Source organism: Pygoscelis adeliae, unplaced genomic scaffold (assembly GCF_000699105.1).
Source record: "Pygoscelis adeliae isolate BGI_AS28 unplaced genomic scaffold, ASM69910v1 Scaffold393, whole genome shotgun sequence".
NCBI lineage: Eukaryota > Metazoa > Chordata > Aves > Sphenisciformes > Spheniscidae > Pygoscelis > Pygoscelis adeliae.
The window spans coordinates 183,983-203,237 of NW_008824376.1; the positions used below are offsets into that span (position 1 = coordinate 183,983).

Here is a 19,255-nt window from a genome sequence, read left to right on the forward strand (position 1 = left end):
ACACGTTACAAGCTTACCCCCGCGCTTCAAAAGCCCTCTCCCAAAAAACCCATAGCTGCGCAGTCGCTAACAGCTGGACAAAGGCGATGCCGGCTCTTGCACAACTTGGTTACGGTAACAACGCGTTAACAGTAAAAACTAGCGCTGGCCCTTCAAATAGCCAACGCTGCATCCCAAAGATACGGTTAGTCACACCCCACACCCCCCAGCTTTTCATTTCTGCATTCTGATGCTGAAAGGCTGAAATTCCAACTCACCAGTTCTACTGGTCTGCACTAATAAAGGCAATAATAACCTGTAGGGTTTAGGAAATACATTGCAATGAATTAATTTTTCTGAGAGGCTAGTCTATGTAACATCCATTTTTACAGTTTTCTGAAGCTGCTACAGAGTTTTTAGTTCACTGTATAAACTGCAGCCATATTATAGAGATCACATTCAGTTTGTCAGGGTAGCTGAAGAGACACCTACAAATTCATTGCCTAATCTTACAGCCTCACAGAAGTGAGCTCTCTGTGAGAAGTCACTTTTCTAGTACCTGCAGCTTGGGCTGCTTCCATTTTTTATTTACTCAGATCACTCAACAAGAACAGCTTTTGGAGCCTGTTCCACAGCAACAATTTTAAAAGTGTCCACTTTAAAAAGTGTTTTCAAACTATCTGTCTCCAAATGACTAATGCATTTTGGTGAACAGTTTGATTATGAAAGCAGATTTCAACAGACCTGGATTACCCGAGGCAATTTCTTTGAAGCAATCCTTGATATCAATCAATTAAAAAAAAAAAAAGTTGGTTACTTGAATGACAAATTTCTTCTGGTATTTTTACTTTCCTGGTAGGAAACAGTCTCTTCAATTCAAATATTCAACCTTGACTGCAAACTGAAAGTTCCATTTCATTATATCAGTCATGTAAGTTTAAGCACATTTTAATGATGTCTTTTATACTCAACAAAAGTCAATGAAGAAAGCTACATAGCTGCAGTGCCACAGAGACACTGTTAGTCTTAAAAAAAAAAAAGCTCCTTAGCATTAGCAGTGATGCAAGTAATCAATTTCAAGTTCATACACCTCAGCTGAAAGGGGACCAGTTAAGAGCACATAAAAATATTTTAATAAATAGTTTGATTTCAAATACTTAAAATGCTTTGAAGCAAATTCTTTATTATACAAAAAGTGCTTTAATACATCAAACATTTAAGCAAAGTATTTAGAAAAAACACATTTCACTATTTCCATTTTATCAACAATTTAAAAAAATTAAAAATAGACAATATTTAAAATATTTATACATATTAAAAAAATAAAATCTCTATTGCCTTATTCGTCCCTGAGTGCATACATGACATCGTCCTGGCTGATATTTAGTCGCACCCGCATGTGAAGATACTTGTTACTGGACTCCACCAGCAAGAGCCTGCAGGCGCCAAGTCTTGAACAAATAGCCATAATTTCCGATATTGTGGGACTCTGCATGCCTTCAATTCTACACAACACTACGTGTTGATGATAGACCTATTAAAATAAAGAAAAGGACACAGGTTATGTTTACCTCCTGCTGCAATCTAGTAGGCCAAGGTGAAAAGAGAAGCTTCCTTCCCTCCACGTCTATGGGAGGGGAGGAAAAACTAGCTCCGTTCAGATGAAAATACACACATGCTGCTGTTTTAGCACAACCTGTTAGGATTTTGTCGAGGAAGTAACAATTCCAAGCTAGAGCTTCCTTTTTTATATAGCCAAAGAGCAAAACAATTAGCAACCTACCTTGTCTGCAATTTTTAACTAGATCATTTTATCTGCTACTACACCTCTTCTCCCCTGGACTACGTGGACTAAAGCTTATCCAGAAGATTAAGAGCTGACATACAACCAATTACATATCAATCCGCTCAGAAGTGATATTCAGGCCCAGTGACAAATAAGCACAAGTCACACTGACTACAAACATGAAAGATCACAGCTTAGAAAGGCATGATAGACCTTCAAGCACAGGAGAATGCGCTTGTCACCAATCATGCAGACTAGTAAATCTGTAACAAGAATCAGTTGGGGTCTTTGGCTTTTTTGTTTACAAAAAGCAGAATGAAAACCTTTTTGGTGTTAGAGGAAAACTAAGGGAAAAATGTAACAAAACAGCCTAACAAAGTATTCTTTGAAGTTCAAGAACCAATCGCCCAGTGTATCTATGCAGATGTTCAGGAGCCAGTAATGGAAAATGCCATTAAAATGCTTACTTACAGACCCATAGAACCAGATAAAACCGGCAGGTTATTTTATATAAAAATGTTTAGAACTGTCTATTTATATACGTATTAACATTTAGCTTCCATACTGTGAATCATGACATGGACTCTGTGCAGAGTCTTCACAGCTCTGCTGGTGCCAAGTATTTTATGGGTCTACTAAAAAATTGAAGCTACTAGTGATATACCTGCCTCTATTGAGAAAGACAGTGATACACAAGTTGGAATCAGCTTTCAGTTTTCCTCCTTGATCTATGTTGCCTGATATTTTCAGGTTCTCTTTTATTTTTCCTGTTACAAAGCATGTTAGGTGGAGGCATGCAATATTTTCAGGTGTAGGCCAAAAAAATCACTTTGTGATCCAGATCACTGGTAACATTAATACAACAGCAGGTGTTTCCAATTATAAGTATTTAGTCCCATTGAAAAGCAGGTGGTAGCATTCAAATAGGCTTTACACCTCACCTGGATAGCCATGCCTCAGTTTACCTTGCTATCATATTATTTGCCATTAAATTTTAAGAATAAAACCCCCAAATATTTAAATATATACACTTTTGCCTGATAATTTTGACAGTGCCCCCCTTTTGTAAAAGAAAAAAAAGTACTCTGAAACACAAACGTACCTGTTGAACTGTTGCCTCCTCAACTCCTGCCCTGCGGAACTCTGCCAAAATTGCTTTCAAAAAGATTTGTTCATGCAATGAGGCATTCCTAAAAAATATCAAAACAAAACAGACAAATATCAATCTGCCAAGATTAGAACTTATGAAGCCTTAGGAAGAAGTCTGGAAGGGAAATTGCTTGGTAACCACATATTTAAATGCAGGGTATTTTTCCACCCGGGAGGGTTAGTTTTTGTCAGCTAGCCATTATATTACAGCCTGCAACTCTGGCACCACAATACACTGCATTTCACTTCACCTCACCTTTCTTTCAATGTTTCTGAACACAACATTAAATTCCATACGTCATACATGTTCTGCAGTGTGTTATGGTCAACTTATTTATGAATTAACAAATTAACGTTGAGGTTTTCAGGCCCAAGTAGCACAGTACAAGCAGTACTTACATATCCAACAAAATATTATATTTGCACCCCTTATGCCCCTTCCCTGCTGAAACAGATTCACTTCCTTTTGACCAGAAAATGGTAGAGCACTTTACCAGTTACAGCTTGTGCAGAGCACTGAAGGGCAACAGAGTTCCTCACATGTATTCCCTCAGGAAACCTTTTGGAAGTCCTAACAGAATCTATTTATGTTAAAGAAAGAAACCAGTTCAAACGGGGAAGTCTTGCGTCCTGCTCAGACATCTGTGGTAAAATCTAAGCGAGCAAAGACAGTGGCATAATACAAGTGGATATGTATAGAGGAATAGGTGACTCTTGAGGACCCAGTGCCTACACTATGCGCGTCTGAGTGGTTTTTCCTTCAGTCTAGCTCAAAGTCTGGTCCAGTATGCTGAATAACCAGTAGTGTTTGTAGTTGTGGGCTCCTGAGAGTATCTTCCAGGTTTAGGTCCAACTGGAAGGAATTCAAATATATGTACTTGGAAACTGCTGTTCAGTGAAATCAATGTATGGTAAGCAGGGACAATCAGGAAATTTCAAAAGCCCCCTCCTGATCTGAGCTAGCTAGCGCACTAACATGGAAACATCCTGTATAAACTTGTACAAGTGATTTCTATGCCTTTGTTTCCCCTGTCTTTAATTCCTATTTTGTAGCTCTCCCTCCTAGCTGTGCTGCAAGGTTTGTTTTGTATCATACTTCAACAAAGCATGATGCTCTGTGGTTAGGACAGACTGAAATGTTTTTGAAGAAATAGCCCAGTGAAAGAGAGAAAAGCAAAGAAATCTTCCGAGAAATTATTTTACCTGATTGCATTTATATAAGGTGATGAAAACATTTCATCTATGGCTTCTGTTACGTGGGCCATCCTGACTATTTCAGGGTTTCTCTTTTGGCTAGAAAACTCACAGATCTCAGTGGCCCTTCTGCAGATATCAAGGCAACGCCTTGCATCACCAGACAGTGCTGCGACCTGAAAGTAAACATGATAGGTTTGTAGCAATATTTCCCACAAGTTGAGAAAAGAGTTTAGCAAGAATCAATAGACAAAAAAACCCCCCCACAACCTGACCACAAAACAGGAGAGCAATACTACTGTGAACTATGTTACTAGAATCCCAGATTTTAAAGAACAATCTTATTGACCAAAACCAGCAGAAGCAACCCTCCCGCAACCCTCCTGCACCCCGACCCCGATCTGGTCATCACAAATTCAAGACTGAACTTTTTTCTGTAACCACAGAAGTCAGAAGTTAAAAAAAAAATATCCAGGAAAGTCAATGCGAGCAGTTCAGTTCAACACCAGAAGTTTTCAGAAATGTTATCAATAAAGACCCTACCACAATCCATGTTCATGCAAAGAAAAAAAGGGGGGCAAAAAACTCCTCAGTTTTTCCATACTTAACAGAATATTGATTTTAAGAGTACACTATTAGTTAGTAGGTCTCACGTAAACATTTGGGATAGTGAATTTATATTTACAAGTGCCTGAAAGTTTTTACGTGTCTGAAATTTCCGAAACGAAATACTTCTTAAAACCCCGCTTGTGGTTTACAATTTTAATAAAGCTACGAACATTCGCTAGATACAGTACTGGCCCAGTTTTCCCAGTAGATGCTGACAACATATGAAAGCCCTAGAACCCAGCTGGAGGCAAGAATGAGAAACCCTTTAGAAAACCTATTTGCGAGTTATTTTTCTAGATTTTTCTGAAGAAAAACCATACTAGAAAAACATTGCAGATTATTCAGTCTGCAAAATCATCGCTATTATTCTTACAAAAAGGTGGATCCTTCATAACAAAACAAATGCTTATATTTACTTCTGACATATTTATGAGTACTTTTTTTTTTAAAAACCTACAATGATGCTTATCAGAAAAAGTTTAAGCGTATACTGGTTGACAGATGTTCTAACATAATTTTAATAGATTATTTGAACGTATAATTGCTAACATAAGACATTGAACAATGTATACATCTTATTTTGAAAAGCTACTGATCCCTAATGCATTATTTATTTTTTGTACAACTGAGTATTAAGACTGGCAACAGAACAGGTACTATCTATTATGCCAAGGCTTTAAACACCTTGAGAAAGAAAATGAATATGGATATTTCCACTGTCACTGGCATACTAGTTTTTTTTCCAAGATCATCCAATGACTCACATTATGCCAAACACTGGAGAAAGCTGACATCTTATCATTAATGCATTATCACGACTCTTCTTGTCATGCCTCCAGCTCTTGGAATATACTGCTGCCTTCTCAAAGTATGTGGAAAAAGCAAGGACACTGCTTTAGCAATGTTTCCTGCGAAAATACCCTGAGCATAGCGTATGATCCGCTACTTATGCCCCACTTTCTCCAATACAGAACACATAACCACAGAACCAAGTCTGACTACTGTAACAAAATTCTCCCCTGCTGCCCCCCACGCTCTTTACCTAGCACAACACAAAGGACATACATCTGTACTGTGCTTACCTTTCTGGAAACTAGCTGAATTGCATCCTCTTCAAATGCCTTCATGCTGTTCAGTCTGGATGAAATAATTTGCTGTAACTGTTTGTAGGTGTAAGGCTGAAAGGACATTCTGGTGAGGCCCTATAGTAAATAATACAATACAGTGAGAAGCTTTCGTAGTGTTTGACAACTTTAAACTGCTCTAGCATAGCCTGAACAGTTAGTAGTTTTATCTTCTCTGGTAGGAGCAGCAGTCTCTCTTTCACCTCCTTCCCCTCTAAGTGATACGCTCTAATCAATTCTTCCACTTCACATTTGTGAAATAAACGTGCAAATCCACAAAACTGTGACTAAGTGAGGACCACCGGTTGGACCTCCCCACTGAAAGGCCTGAGGAGCAAGTGCTGCTGATATTAGGATTCAAAATTCTCTTACAAAACTTGTAAACAAATCAGAGCCAGCTAATACAAAATTTTTTTTATTACAACTGTTTACACTTCATTTTTTAATACAGTAACAGCAAAAGCTATGAAAACATATTCATCTCTCCTTTAGCAAATCTGTATACATGTATACAGTCATACTATTGACTTCACGTTAGCAACCAGCCAAGAATTAAATTCTCTTCTGGCTCAAGCTAATAAAAACTGCTTTCAGATGAGAAGGACAATCTACGTTATAGATGGTGCACTGCCTTTCATATTCTACAGGAGGCATGAGTTTTGCATTTCTTATGCAAAATTATTCTCTCTTGTGACTATATGGACTCAGCTGATCTGCAGGTTTAGCGGGTGGGGAAAAGCAATTCACACTCTGTGGAACTATTTTTGAGTCACAGAATGATAGTGGGAACAGAGCACTGTTTTTGCAAATCACTTTTCAGAGCTGTGATGAAGTGATGACCTAGGAAAATGTATTCAACACAGCTGTAGAGTGCATCCAATTTTCTTTGTTGGATATCTTCGGACAGAAAATCTACCAGCTCATGATGGCAAACAGAGATAAGTAACTAGGTGCTTGGAATGAAAGGGGAAAGAGGAAGGGAAACCAGAAGAGAATTCCTCTGAACTCTAGAGTAAGCAGCTTAACTATGAAGTACAGCATTTGATTCTCCAGATCTTAATATGTTTAAAAAGACATCTGTATCCTTAATTCATTCTTACAAGAACACAGTGTACTTGCATGGCATAACATCTGATTAGCAAGCTGGCTCATAAACTTACTTTGCTAAGATTTATGTGTTCATTATCTGCCCTCTGGAGAGGAAAGGGAATTATAAAAGCGTTGTTTAACCTCTGATGTAACCAATCCTACCTTTTCTCCTGGATTACTTTTGACTGCGTACAGTATTTAATCTGTTCTTACTTTCTAGCATAGCAACAAAACTGCTAGGACATACCAGCCTGCTAGCTACTCTGTTCATCATTATTCTCTCTGGCAAGTCCATGGTGTTAGCAATGGCCAAGATGATTAACTTGGAGTGCTTTTGAGTTGGCCAGTCAAATAAGTTGTACATCACATTCTGTTTCCGGGTCCACAGAAGATCAAGCTGCAGAGATAGAAAGAGAAGAATTAGACTGAAAAAGAATGGCCTTGTATTTACAATACCTAATGGGGGTTTGAGACAGCTAGCTTCGCCACAGAAGACTTACGTGATTCTGAACAAGCTGTCTGTTGTTTCCTTTATCCATCTACTAATAGGACTGCATATTCTGAATTAGGGCTCTAATCTCTTTTGGAAAAGCACAGTCCTACTAGATGTTTGAACAGTATTAATCACAGTAGACTGATTAAACAGCAGGAGTTTTTAAACACTACTGTGATATTAATACTACATCTAACAAGATTAAAAGACCCTCCATGTGAGGACCTGAATTAGCTTACAGCAAAAAATAAGTGCGCATTTATTTATTACTGAACATAGCACATTCAAGGATTTTCAAAACTGGCTATGACTTATTTCACTGTGAGTTTTCTCACTGGAAAAGCAGCAGCTTCCAGACAAAATACAGTTGAATTCTATGGTATTTAGGACTTGACAGAACAACTCATTCCATCACTTGCACCAAATAAAACATAAAACCAATGAGAAATCCAAGGCAGAGAACAATACGGCAACAGGATACTTGCCTACTTAAATTCAATTTCCTAATAAGGCTAAGAGGAACTATTTGTGTGTCTCCTCTCCTAAGTCTACTCCTTTTAGATCACATATTATATACTCTAAGCATGTCTTTCCATCCTCCAAAAACTCACTTCTTATGCTACTTCAAGGAAAGTGAATGAAGGATTCTTTGTCTCACCTCATCCACTACCAGCACTGTGGTCTTCCTCTTTGGTCCAGGTGTATTGAATAGTTTTGCCAACAGTGCTGTAGCATGGGTTGCTGTCACCTTCTGACCTGTCAGTAACTGGACAAGGATTAAACAATGTTGCAGGTTAATCACACCAAACCCCTGGAAATAGGAAGCTTAACTCCTATTTGGTTAGCTTGTAAGACACTCAGGTCTACCAAAAACTGTCCAGAAAGGAGAATGAAAACAAAAGAATACATAGCTAAACAGAAAGGCCATTAGAATTTCCTGCAGTTTGTCTTAAATATAGATTCATTAACAAATCTTGAACCCAGTCTCAGGAGGACTCTAAACCTAGCATACCTCAAGGGTGTCTCTGAATACAAAACACTGACTGAAAACCTGAAGCCAGTTGACAAGAATAGCCTGACTTCAGTAATCTTGGACTCCCATTAAAATATTAATGAATCATCAGCAGGATCTAGAACTAAATAATTTATTCAACTCTAAGCTAAAAAGATACCTTCAACAAGAGCTGCTTCGGCAATAATATATATGGCAAAACAGATGAGCTGACTGTACTTTACCTCCTCCCTTGTAGTTCCAAAGATATACAGAAACTAAAGCATGACATTTCAAAATTACACTTTATATGCTGAATCAATTGTGCAACATAGCTCAGCGTCAAGCCATAAAGTAAAACGGAGATTGCATTTGAAAATTGTATTTGTTCTCCAGAATCCCTTAAAAACTGACCTGAGATTTCATAATTATTAAACAAGCCAGAGCATGTCAATAATGTATAATCTGTATTTGTTTCATGTTTCCAACTCAGTCATGAGAGTCTGAATCAGTCATATAAAGCAGTTGGATCCCAGAGAATCCTGATTGTACTGCTCTGGAACTGGGCATCCAATACACCACAGAGTTCAGTTTGTTGTGGTGGAATTGGCACACTTACTGTACCCAGGTATTTAACTGTATCTCCTTCATCTGTCCAGGCCTTCCTGTCCCTGTTCCTTCTCTATAAACTTTCCTATGACAGTGAGGTAACTGCAGTAGTGAACACTTGAGAATTTGCTTCAGCGATGCAAAGAAACATCAGCAAACTGGAGCTTGAGACTGACCCGCAGCAAGAGACACAGCAATCAGAAAAGTAGCAGCAGCCTAGCTAGGGTACATGGATTAACAGGTGTGGCAGAAGGAACCAGAGAAATAAGTGGTTCATTTGACTACATGCTCCCCTGAAGGATATTTAACTGGGCTAGCTTAAAGAGTTCAGTGCCCATGGGGGGCAACAAGTTTTACTTCCAAAGGCCTGTTCTTTATTATTTTTAAAGATGTATGCTGAATGGGATAGGAACAAAGATTGTTAAAATACATTAACATTACCATGAGATAAGGTAATTGTCATGAAGCATTTCACTATGCTAAAGAAACAGTGACCTGGCTACAACAAATCCCTCGGCAAGACACTGTGCTGGTTTGAGGAAAGAATGCCAATACATAAATTTAACTCCCAGCTATGAGGATAGGGATATTAGAACAATGTATGCCACTTCCTGCTCAGATAGAAGATGTCAAAACTTAAATAAATGGGGCAGAAGTTTATAAGAAAAGGGACTAGATGCTTCAGGAAACCATCATTTCATTTCCAGGTCACTGGCTTAAAGTTAGCCTAGACTAACAAAGGTCTTGAGCAGTTACTGTCTAATGCCTACTGGGTGATCTTAATCCAGTCCTCAGAAGGTTAATTCATACCCATATAAACACCCAGTCAGTAGTCCCAGCTGAGATGCTGCAGACTAGTTTGTCAAGGAAATCTGAAATACAGTATTGCTGACAGAGGTAGTCCCTCTTTAGCTGGATTGCTATGATGACAGACCAATTAACGATTAAAACCCTCTTAGTAATCATTCCACTTCTACAGTGACTTTCAGAGTTCTCATCTCTGTAACTTTTTAAACATACATGTGCAAATAAAGTTATAGAAGGGGAAAATAAAAAAAAAATCTCGTTTAGATGATTTTTTTTTTTTTTTAAAAACCTGAGTGGATGTAATAAATGAGACTATTTCCCAGCCACTGCCCTTATGCAGCTGAAAGCAAAATAGTTCAAGAAGTTGGCCATGGCCTTAAGTTAATTATTTTTTAATCTGCTCTAAGGTAAAAGCATACTGACTACTTGGAAGTATTGATATGTTAAGTGCCTTGAATCGTGTAATACATTGAGGATCTGATGGCAAAGCATAAGATGACTTCTTTCAAACCAGAGAGCCATTGAAGAGGCTTTACTTACCTCTAGTATCTGCACCAAAGCTTGGTGAGGGTCAGTCAGCTTCATGCCGTTAATCTCTATAAACTGGAATGACGGTAGGTCATCATTTTCTGCAGCTTGCTGAAGACAGCTAATTACTTCATGAACAGTTGCAGTTTTACCTGTTCCAGGCACTCCAGAAATGTACATGCACCTACAAAAGGAGAAAGCCTTTTCAGCAGCCTAAGCAAAATGGTAACACTCTTAGGATTAATGAGCTGGAATTCCTGGGCTCAAGACCAGCCTTGAATACTGCTCCTCTGTCACTTCAGGCAATTCCTTATATTTCAGTTACTTTATTTGCAAACTGGGACACATAACACACTGGAGGATCACAAAGATTTTTATTATCACTGAAGCAATTAACAACCTAAAATACTTTACAAATGTAATTTATCTCTTTTTTTAAAAATGTTTTCCCGGACATCTAAACTTGACTAGTTATTTTGGTCTTTAATTTGAATCTGTAGAGTAAAGGAGCCCGCATTATTTCTATGCGTGACCCTTCTTAAGGAGAAAAATACCAGGAAAATTCAACTAGGAACTTTAATTCAGCCAAATGATGATAACTTTTAAAATAAAAGTAGCATTGATTGTTTGACTGCTGTTATGCCATAGATAGATGTGACCTCGGTTACAGTCTCACCAAACAAACTCACCCTCCTGTACCATCAATAAGTTTGCTTTCCACAAAGTTATATATATCCTGGAATTCTTCCTCACGACAAGGCAGAGATTCTGGGATAGCAGAAACATGCAGCCTTTTGATTAAAAAAAGAAAAGAAAAAGAAAATTGAAACAGGAGGTCTAAGAGTTACATTTTCACAGTTCTACCTGAAAGGCCTACTGAGGCAAACGAATAGCCAGATGCTCCACCTTCCACAGTTGCGTGTAGTTTTTCAAATCTCTTACATACTTTAAGTCTGAACACCAATGTCAAGTATCCCAAAAGAAATAGCCTAGTGTTCTTTTAAGTTTTAAGAGGGCTGAACAGTCATCTTCATAAACAAACAGCATGAATATGCAGCAATAAAGATTTAGCTGTTGCAATTCACAAAAAAAATATAAGTCAGTGTAGAGGTAGGATAAAACAAGGAAGACCACTTATAGGAAACTGTGAAAAAACTAAAACTCAGTTTGAAATATACAGTCAATCCTGAATGCATTTTTTTCCACTGTGAAGATGTACAACGATACCTGTAAAGCTTTTTCACACACCAAGAGGAGACAGATATTATACCTTTACAATCTAAAGCTAATAAGACAGGATCTTTGTTCTTCTAATGTTGCACAGAATAAAGGCAGATACCTAGTTCTGAAGAACTTAGCATGGACTGGTTACAATAATTTGAAACTGTAAAAGTAGTATTGTAAGTACTACTAGTATTTGTAAATCTAGTGTTGTACTGTAAATTCATAAATGTACTTCTGGTATCAAAACACTATGCATTTTTACCAAATTTATTCAGTATGGTAAAGATGACATTTTCCTATTTCAGCATAGCCTACTGCTCTGCATACATGACACAAAAAGGATGATTTCCTCCCTTGAGCACACGTTACCTTAGTCTGGCTTCTTCTAGTATACTGGCTGGTTTCTGTGCTTCATGGCTGCGCCTGGGAATTTCAGGAGTTGCATTCCGGGGTGTCTTGGGTGTTCCTGGTAAAGGCTGCAAAGAAAAGTTACAACCTCAAACAGATTTTCTACATACGGCAATTTCTATTGGAGACTGATCATTCATGTAAGCTTCCCAAACATTACTTATGCACAAAGACTATCTGGGCATGCCAAAGTATAAGATGAAAAGGGAAACAGTCTTTACAAAGGGAATTACCAAACAAGCTTCACAGTCTTTTCTTCCTAAGGGAAAAAACAAACTGGAAAGGGGGTGGGTGGCAAAGAGAACTACACCTTTTAACTGCGTGAAGAATTTTTAAATTGCTAATGCTTTTCTGAAGTGCTGTGTTACAAAGTGATCCGGTTCTTAAGAAACAGCAAGCAACTAGAAATTGATCTATCGGAACTTCATTGTCCAAACAAAAAAGCCATATGACATCTTAATTATTCTTCTTTGTTGTGCTTACAAGTTCTAGCCACACTAGGTTTTCTGTTAGACATTTCATAGACACAGAGTAAAAATTAGCCATTGACAGTATATACCTGGCTATGGTGCTGAATACAGTCTTAATGAGTCAGGCCTAAGATTCATGTAGCCTGGTATCCCATCTCCACCAGTGGCCATGACACTATGAGAAACTGCTGGCCGTGCTCTGGTGTGGCCGTGTGCGCTGTAGAGCATCCCTTTTGCGTTGGTAACCATCTGCACGTTGGTAACCATCTGCACGTTGGTAAGCTTTCAAGAATCAGGACAGCTCTACTGCCAAGCACAAAGTTGGTCTTATGGCCTTCTAATATATATATATATATATATGTAAACTGCAGTCAAAAAGACTATACAGAAATTGAACTAAAGTGTCTCAGTGCACAGCTTACAATAAAAGTAAAAATGGTGGCCATAAATGGATTCATCAGTTTGTTCAGCTATGTTCGGTTACCAATCCGACATTTTCCCTGTTTAGGCTAGAGTTTTCTGATCAACATTGTCACAACATTCACAATATGCATTTTATATATTTGCATAACCTACTCATATTAAAGATCATATGAATCAAGATAATGTTTCATTAAAAGCTAAGGTGTTCAGATAGTTAAATTTGGTACATAGGCATCAAGCATTCAAGTAATTGGCTCAGAAATAATAAAAACAGCTCTTTTATATGGAACCTTACAGTTTTCTTCAGGGTCTTAACAGGAGTGTGAAATGAAGACTTCCTTGAAGATTTTGGGGTGCTGAATATTCTGCTTGATTTAGTTTTCTTTTCTGGTGTACAGAGCACATCATTCTCCTCTTCCTCACTACTTGAAGAGTAAGAGCTGTCTGAGCTGGACAGAAAATCCTCTTCCTGGCTCAACTCTAGTGTATTTAATATGCTATGAGAAACAGAAATGACATGAGTTTTTAAAAAATACATACAACTTTACACACTACAAAGTACCATTTGTACATTTGCAGCTTTTTCTGTAGTTACCGTAATCAGCAAGCCAACATATTTTTCACCTGAGCTATTAGTTTTCCATGGCTATTTAATAGATTGGTTTAAAGGAAGTCAGTTTTCTGATGAACACCATGAGTCGGCTTTACATTTCTGAACATAAGACAGTTTTCACTCATGCTGCAATTAAGCTGTGCTTCTAGAACCATTTGCATTTCAATATTAAGCTAGACAAACTCACAAGGGTTCAATCTATCAATAGCAATCTGACTAAGATATCACGGACACAAGTTTACCTGATTTGCTCTGTAATGCGTGCGCTTGTTTTCTGTGCACATATTCTACGAGAACGAGGGGTCAGTACAGGGCTCTGACTACAGAGTTCCTGATGTCCAGTTAAACTGTAAAGAAAGAACACAAAGCTGTTTGTATTTCCTCTTGGCATCACATTTGTAAAGATGGAGAAAGGGCCTTTCAAACTTCAGGCTCAATTGTTACGGCTGTCAATCTAGCATGAATTCTTGTTTACAGTTATTTACAGATGGGCTACGGCATGGATACTGGCAGCACAATTTCCCCTCTCTTGCACTCTCTTCAATATATCTTTGCCAAAAAAAACCCCAAACCCACAGAATGTTTACTATAGCTCATTCATGGTCTGTACTGTAAAGATCTTTACAGTCAAGTGTAAGTGTTTCTTTAAAGCTTTGTGAACCAGTTAAGGAAAGCTGCTAAGTCTAAAGAGAGGCCCTGAGTCCATACAAGTCAGAGTTGCTAGCTGACCTACAATGCTGTGACAACAGTGACTGCACTAACATTAGTTCAAAACAGGTGTCTCTGACTTGGGCCCTGTCAACATTATACCACTTTGTTTCTTGATGCGCCCTCAGCTGGCAACAGCAATTTATTTCACACTGAAAGCTGCTGCATGTTAACAGCTTTCCCTCACTTGCCCAGTTAGACACATATACCTCAGTGAAGAGCACTGAATAGATGCTGATACAGCTGAATTAGCAGCCAAATTATTTTGCAAATATAACACTGCCAAACTGAAGGGACACGGGCTCAAAACAGTAGTGTTTTTTGTTTGGTTGTGGGGTTTTGCTGCTGTTTGGGGTTTTTTGGGTTGGTTGGGGTTTTTTTGTTTTGTTTTGTTTTTTTTTTAAGAGAAAACAAATATGATTTTCTTTGGGCATCTCTGATCTGCCCTTTGGAGTAGATTTTTCTATGTGTTTTGGGAGTCCTTGAGTGTCTTCTTGGGCACTTCTTCATCCCTACCACAGAAACACTTTAGTGTTAATACAATTCTCCTATTAGTTCAAAGGACACAATGAGATGAATCACTTTATTTATAGTTCTAAAAAAAATTCTGAGAACTGTCTACAAATACCACTGAAATGCCATTATCTTATCAATGAAAAGTAAATGTTTTTTTGCTATACAATAAGTGACAAAAACGGCGTGCAGATCCACCAAGTGTTGCACCCACATCTTTACTTTTTGAAAGGAGGAAAGGAGGAACATGACTGTTTTTTGGCTTCTTGCAACATTTTATACAAGAAAGTCTGATCCATTCTCCTCCTGCCCCAGCTTAATGCCATTTTTAAAGGCTGTGTGAAGATATACTTAAATAATTACGCTTTTTGAGTTTTGATTTCTTTTCTACATAAAAATTAGCATGAAAATATACATACAATTATCATGAGAACTCTCATGAGGTCAATTGCATCCCTTTCTATAGTTCAGCGTATCTCAATAGTTGTCACAAGTCGGGCACATTTGAGCCTATATGACATACGTACAGTGACTACAGGGAAACAGATTTTGTCCATGCTGATGAGTACAAACCATAACAATCAATATGGCTTCAATTCCCTTTCCTATCATCCTACCATTCCCATTTCCAACCTCTTGTCTCTGTTTTTGTAACCACAAACTGCTTCTGTCCATCTTTGAAGTCAACTCCTCTTATGATCTCCCCAATCATTCATTCACCCCCAAGTAACACGCTTTCTAGAGCTTCACCACAGTGCACTTGAAACTATTTAGGCTATCCCCCCTTCTCTCAGTGATCTCAACAGGCAAAACGTGGCACACGCAGAGACTTCACCTGCATTTCTCTCCAGAAGTCTTTCATAAATATGCTTTAAGAGAACTACATACAAATAGAAATCTCATACAAAAATAATTATAAAAAGGCTATCACTTACGACATAGTGTCATCTTTCACACTAAGATTCTTGGCTTTCTCACTGGAGTCTTTGACCTTACTATAGGGGGATAATCGTATTGTATCACTAAACCTCTGCCAGTGCTCTGCAGTATCAAACATTGACTTGGACTTATCATTGGCGCAAGGTATTTTTGGTGGTGAGCCTAAAATGCCAGTGAATTTCACTTTTCTTTTAGTAGCTGATGGTTCTAACGGTGCTACAGCGTCACAGTCATCATCCAAAAGTTCCAAAACTTCACATCCGCGGATCCTGCCTTTAGGAGATCTTGTGGGACCTAGAAATCAAGAGCAAAATGAACTTTTGTCAGGCTTTAATATGGCTGGTTTGGTTAACTTTCAGAAGACATGGTACAACTGGCTCAGTGGCTGTCATTTAAATGAAAGGGGATGGCATTACACTCTGGGAACAAGGAATTGAATACATACAGAAGGCATACACCTCCTCTAAAAAGATGACTAAATAGAATACAAACTGTTTTTTTTCCATTTTCTAACCTGCCTCCATCACTTACAACTTTACTCAAGCTCCAGTTTGAAAATATGGCATGCTACATTGCATCAAATGTGCTTATTCAACCAGCCCAATGTAAACATTCTAGTGCACCATCAGAAGATTAAAGAAAGTGAGACATTCTGAGGTCAAGTTAGGCTGGTTGGTAGCATTTCAGCCAACAAGCACTTTAACTTAGACTTACCAGTTACAAATAAAACGTTTGCAACAGCAATAGGATATAAGCAGCGTAGTCGCTTGAAATAACAGACATAAGACAATCAACTGATGCACCCAAAGGGCTTGGGCTAACCCCAAGGCCTGAATAAGGTAGCTAAAAATACTGATGTTGAGTATTACCATTGTTTGAACTACCCAAAATGAAGAAGCACAAAACATATTACATTCAGCACTACCGAATGGACAGAATATTGCTATATACATACTGTTCAGCTGTAACTTCTTCCTTGCTGTTGGAGTTTTGATGCCATTAGCCACTCTTTGTGAATGTCGGTCCTTAGCGAGGGAGGACTTGGAAGCAGAATGTTTTGATTCTATTTCTAACTCAACATTTTTTGGTTTTGTGGCACTCCAAACAACTCTCTCTGTCTCTTTTTTCAGGGGGGAAATGATGTCTGAAGGAATAAATGAGTTTGAAGAGTTTGGGATGCCACCTCCTTTCTTATTAGCTTCTTTCAGCTTACAGAATGTGTCAGGGGACAAATCCTTAAAGCATTTCCCATCCCAAGACTGTTTTACATAGAAAGTTTGTTCCTTGTTTAATGGAATAGGTAGTTCCTCCCCCAGATGTAGTGGTATTACCTGTAAAAACAGAAAACACCAAAACACACATACCTTAACATTTACTGTTAATTTAACATTCAACTATTTTCTATTCACAGATCCTATTATTGGAAATCATGCAATCCTTCATTAGATAGGGCAACACCTTCAACCTACGTTTACACTAGCGTAAGTTTATTGCACTACAGGACTCCCATCACATTACTTCCTTCCACGCAAACCTCTAAATGAGCTGGCTGCCAACAAGCAAAATCATTTTGGGATGGAGGAAAGACAGAGTATCAACAGCTTTCAACTATCCTATCCTATGTTAACTGCATTAACAAATACACATCACACATTTGTTCTGGGAGGGAATAAAGTAGCTGCGCTGTTCTATTATGCTTTTCAAATTGTTTATTTCTTCCCTCTATGTGTAGAGGGGCTACAGTACATACCATGACGCTTTTAATAATGGTCTCCACAGCTATATCAGTGTCATAGCCAGGAACTTGATCAAAAAACACCTCTTGGGGAGAAACCTCTCTTTTAAGCAGTTTCTGTTTATTCTGAGGTATCTCTGTAATATGAGAGAACCACTGCACAACTGCATGTTTCTGCTGAGCACCTGTAACAATGAAAAAAAGTCTGTGAACATTAAGAATTTTATTGTATCGCAAACAGTTATTACCAGACCTCAATGACTTTAGCTGAAATGCCATCAAGGATAGAAATCCACCCTGGACACAGATAAGAAAGCATCTGATAAGAGATTACAATTCCCATTTTCTAAGCTAAATTAAAATGTTTGAGTTGAGACTTTTAAGGACTAAGATAATACCTACATAGGGTCTCAATCACAAAATGCTTGCACACCAGCTGATCCACCAGGTCACTATCACAAATGAAGAGGTTACTTATTTGCATAAATGTGATCTAATCGGACCCCACTAACTGAAAGCAGTAACATAAAAAGGAGAAGTGCGAAGTTTCAGAACAGTATTTGTAATCTCAGTGTTATTTAGAGGTAAATGAGAAACACATTTATTAACTGCCTAACAAACCAGAGAATCTTGCTGTTGAAATGTCTAGAAGAAAGTCTGAATAAACACTGTGAACAGATTCAGTGTGGAGAGAGTTAAAAAAACACATTTGGAACATATTCCAATTGAATATTAAGTTACTCTCTACATTTTAAGGTATTCATCTTTGAATGAAAACAAAGCCACATATCTTTAACAAATCTGTCAAAGATATATAACAGAAGGAAAATCTTGTTTTCAAGGAAGTTTCACAGGTTTCACTCCAGCATGAAAAGAATATTCAGTTATGTTACAATAAATGTGCATTACTAAATAAACAAGCTGGAGGGATATGTATTTATGTTTAAAAAAGGAAAGAATTTAAAAAAAACTCAAAACATTATTATGATGGCCCAAAACAAACAACGAAAGCTGTTCAAAGAAATCAGACATAGCTAATGAGTAGTTTCTAATTCAGACTCAGACATAGTCTTTTATCACTCAGCTTCCATGATTTATCTTTTAATATCTACCTTTACCTATAAACAAGTAGTTCTATAAGGGACAGAAGTAATGAGCCCCATTTATTTAGCCTTGTACCTTATTGCTAAATTCCCTGATGACTAATAAGATGCAAGTTCCAGGGCTGCAGTGCTCTTGCTGCATTTTGATTTTCCAATCTCTAAATAAAGCACGAGCTCACACTGTCTTCCTCAAGGACCATTTCTTTTAAATTAGACAACTAAGCAAAAAGGTTGTAAAAATTTAATGTCTTTAAGCTCTCTGTTTATCTATCAAATTTAGTTTAAATTAGCCATCAGCCCCAAATATTTGGGGAGCATATGAATACAGATGCAGTGATTACCAAAGCCTAATTTCCTTAATAAATTAGGCCAGCGATATGGGGTTATGGGCTAAATACATCTCCATGAAACAGGCATCTTTAAAACATTTTAAGATGCGCGCGGCAGTTAGCGCGGCAGTTCGGGCAGGCAGGGCGCGCGGGGCAGGCGAGCGGGCGGGGCGCAGTCCCCCTCCTGGCTCTAGCGGCCGACTCAACTGGTAGTCGTCGCCCTCCCAGAAGAGGACCGGCCATGGTGTCTACTCGACCAAAAGCCGTTGCCAGAAGGAATGTGGCGACCCGGACAGAGGCCTCGCGCAAACACTCAGCTGTCCAGGTCTCTGGCTGCAGGGAGTGCCTGAGCCTGTCGGCTGTAGCGGAGGGAGGCAGAGACGACACCTGTGTGCGATGTGACCAGGTGGATGATCTGCTCTGCCTGGTGGC

At 38.3% G+C, this 19,255-nt stretch overlaps 1 protein-coding gene across 1 annotated transcript in view; it reads right to left on the minus strand.

Annotated features, from left to right (window-relative positions):
* Positions 1–1,227: 1,227 nt before the first annotated feature.
* The window catches only part of ORC1 (origin recognition complex, subunit 1), a 22,700-nt gene continuing 4,672 nt past the window's right edge, over positions 1,228–19,255 (minus strand). The window contains exons 3-16 of the mRNA XM_009320182.1: positions 17,407–17,576; positions 16,612–16,987; positions 15,653–15,950; positions 13,739–13,843; positions 13,179–13,380; positions 11,952–12,058; positions 11,048–11,149; positions 10,371–10,542; positions 8,082–8,189; positions 7,178–7,327; positions 5,800–5,919; positions 4,118–4,284; positions 2,868–2,955; positions 1,228–1,513 (exon numbers count right to left, since the gene is read on the minus strand). Of these exons, the coding sequence (XP_009318457.1) occupies positions 1,319–1,513; positions 2,868–2,955; positions 4,118–4,284; positions 5,800–5,919; positions 7,178–7,327; positions 8,082–8,189; positions 10,371–10,542; positions 11,048–11,149; positions 11,952–12,058; positions 13,179–13,380; positions 13,739–13,843; positions 15,653–15,950; positions 16,612–16,987; positions 17,407–17,576 (2,360 nt within the window). The 3' untranslated portion in view covers positions 1,228–1,318. The remainder of the gene's footprint in view (positions 1,514–2,867; positions 2,956–4,117; positions 4,285–5,799; positions 5,920–7,177; positions 7,328–8,081; positions 8,190–10,370; positions 10,543–11,047; positions 11,150–11,951; positions 12,059–13,178; positions 13,381–13,738; positions 13,844–15,652; positions 15,951–16,611; positions 16,988–17,406; positions 17,577–19,255) is intronic.